The sequence below is a fragment of the Borostomias antarcticus genome (genome assembly GCF_949987555.1).
Source record: "Borostomias antarcticus genome assembly, chromosome: 22".
Taxonomy (NCBI): Eukaryota; Metazoa; Chordata; class Actinopteri; order Stomiiformes; family Stomiidae; genus Borostomias; species Borostomias antarcticus.
In genome coordinates this window covers 7,054,719-7,057,218 of record NC_140255.1, presented here as the reverse complement: position 1 = coordinate 7,057,218, position 2,500 = coordinate 7,054,719, and the positions used below count along the sequence as shown (strand labels likewise).

The 2,500-nt window shown below is 46.6% G+C and overlaps 1 protein-coding gene across 1 annotated transcript in view; it reads left to right on the top strand.

Annotated features, from left to right (window-relative positions):
• The window catches only part of LOC311323961 (liprin-alpha-3-like), a gene marked incomplete at both ends in the record, with an annotated part of 41,310 nt that overhangs the window by 4,153 nt on the left and 34,657 nt on the right, over positions 1-2,500 (top strand). The window contains 2 exons of the mRNA XM_084456302.1: positions 781-882; positions 1,732-1,896. Coding sequence (XP_084312428.1) covers positions 781-882; positions 1,732-1,896 — 267 coding nt within the window. The remainder of the gene's footprint in view (positions 1-780; positions 883-1,731; positions 1,897-2,500) is intronic.

Here is a 2,500-nt window from a genome sequence, read left to right as displayed (position 1 = left end):
TGTGTTGTGCAGGAGTTTGAATGTGTTGTTTGTTATGTACAGTAGGAGTTTGAATGTGTTGTGCAGGAGTTTGAATGTGTTGTTTGTTATGTACAGTAGGAGTTTGAATGTGTTGTTTGTTGTGTAGGAGTTTGAATGTGTTGTTTGTTGTGTAGGAGTTAGAATGTTTCATTTTTTCATTTAATTTAATTTTTTTATTTGAACAGGGACAGTACACATTAATCAACCACAGGGGTAAATGTGTCAGTCTTAGCAAAAAAGCTAAATTTCAACTGCTCAATTTCAACTGTGTTGTTAGTTGTGCAGGAGTTTGAATGTGTTGTTTGTTGTGTACGAGTTTGAATGTGTTGTTTGTTGTGCAGGAGTTTGAATGTGTTGTTTGTTGTGCAGGAGTTTGAATGTGTTGTTTGTTGTGCAGGAGTTTGAATGTGTTGTTTGTTGTGCAGGAGTTTGAATGTGTTGTTTGTTGTGCAGGAGTTTGAATGTGTTGTTGGTTGTGCAGGAGTTTGAATGTGTTGTTTGTTGTGCAGGAGTTTGAATGTGTTGTTTGTTGTGCAGGAGTTTGAATGTGTTGTTTGTTGTGCAGGAGTTTGAATGTGTTGTTTGTTGTGCAGGAGTTTGAATGTGTTGTTTGTTGTGCAGGAGTTTGAATGTGTTGTTTGTTGTGCAGGAGTTTAAATGTGTTGTTTGTTGTGCAGGAGTTTGAATGTGTGTTTGTTGTGTAGGAGTTTGAATGTGTTGTTGGTTGTGCAGGAGTTTGAATGTGTGTTTGTTGTGCAGGAGTTTGCGGTCCTGACTAAGGAGCTGAATGTGTGTCGGGAGCAGCTGCTGGAGAGGGAGGAGGAGATCGGCGAGCTCAAAGCCGAGAGGAACAACACCCGGGTAAGCAGAGGAGGGGGGGGGGGACGACTCAGGGGCCCCCGATGGGACGGGGCCGCTGAAAACCAGACGCCACTGATCAGTATTATATTATAAGGGGCCTCAGTGAGATGTCTTTTTCATCAGGCCCCTAATAGCTGGCGAGGCCCCTTCTTCCCTCCACACTGCTACAAGCCCTGGGCCTTCTCACTCACACATACAGATGAATGTTACATGCTCCGGTTCTCTGCTCCGGTTCTCTGCTCCGGTTCTCTGCTCCACCCCTGGGTTCTCACCACTGTTCTCGCCCGTTGTGATTGGACTGACTCTCCTTCTTTCCTCCCTCTCTCCTCTCCTCCGTCCTCATTACCTTTCTCTCCTTACTCTTCTCATGTCCTCCACTTTGTCCTGTCCTCCGTTGTCTTGACTGGTCTCTCTCTCATCTCTCCATCTCTCCCTCTAACGCTTCTCCTCATTATCTGCACACCTCTGTGTTCATCTCCTCCTCCCTCTCCCTCTTTCTCTCTCTTTCTCCTGCACTCTGTCCCCTTCTGTTTACATTCACCTCTCTACTCCTCCTTCTCCCCATCCTCACCCCATCTCTCTCTCTCCCTCTCCCTGTATCAACTATTATTTTTACTACTGTTCAGCACTTTGGTCGACTGCTGTCGTGTGAAATGTGCTTTATAAATAAAGGTTTACTTACTTACTTACTTACTTACTTACTTACTTACTCTTTCTCTCTTTGCCTCCTTATCCTCCCCTATCACTCCTTTCAATATCTGCCTCTACTTCTCCCTCTCCCTCCTTCTCCTCCTCGTCCTCCTCTCCTCCTCCTCTCCTCCTCCTCTCCTCCTCGTCCTCCTCCCTCAGCTGTTGCTGGAGCACCTGGAGTGTCTGGTGTCCCGTCACGAGCGCAGTCTGCGGATGACGGTGGTGAAGAGGCAGGCCCAGTCCCCGGCCGGCGTGTCCAGCGAGGTGGAGGTCCTCAAGGCCCTCAAGTCCTTGTTCGAGCACCACAAGGCCCTGGATGAGAAGGTGGGAGGCCGCACCGCCGGCCCGGGGCAGCCATTTTGTTCTTCTTGTTTCTGTAACTGTGTTCTGTTGAAGTTGTGAGTGAGCCAGTGTCACGAGGGGGTAACCCTCAACCAGACAGCCCCTTAATAGATGATCCACAGTTGCTCGGCTAGCTTTTAACTAGCTATCATGATCAAGTAGCCCTTCCTCTAATGCTCACTCTAACCTAGTTGCTGCACATCAACAATTGCAGTTGGTAATTTATTTATAGTTTTAATGTCTGCTGGGGGGTATTTCACAAACCTGGCTAGCTGAGTTAGCCTGACTTCTGCACAAAGTAAAACCCGGAAAGCTATTTTTGACTTCGGTCCATGTTCTAGATTTGAAGAGTTTCCAGGTTTTACTCATCGCAAAAATCAGGCTTACTCAGTTAGCCATCTTTGTGAGATACCCCCCTAGTCAGTTAACCATCTTTGTGAGATACCCCCCTAGTCAGTTAGCCATCTTTGTGAGATACCCCCCTAGTCATTTATAGAAGTCCTTCAAAACAACTACAACAACAAGAAGGACGACTCTTTTTTCTTTCTTAAGTCTCATCCTTCTCTTCCTCCTCGCTCCCTTGTTC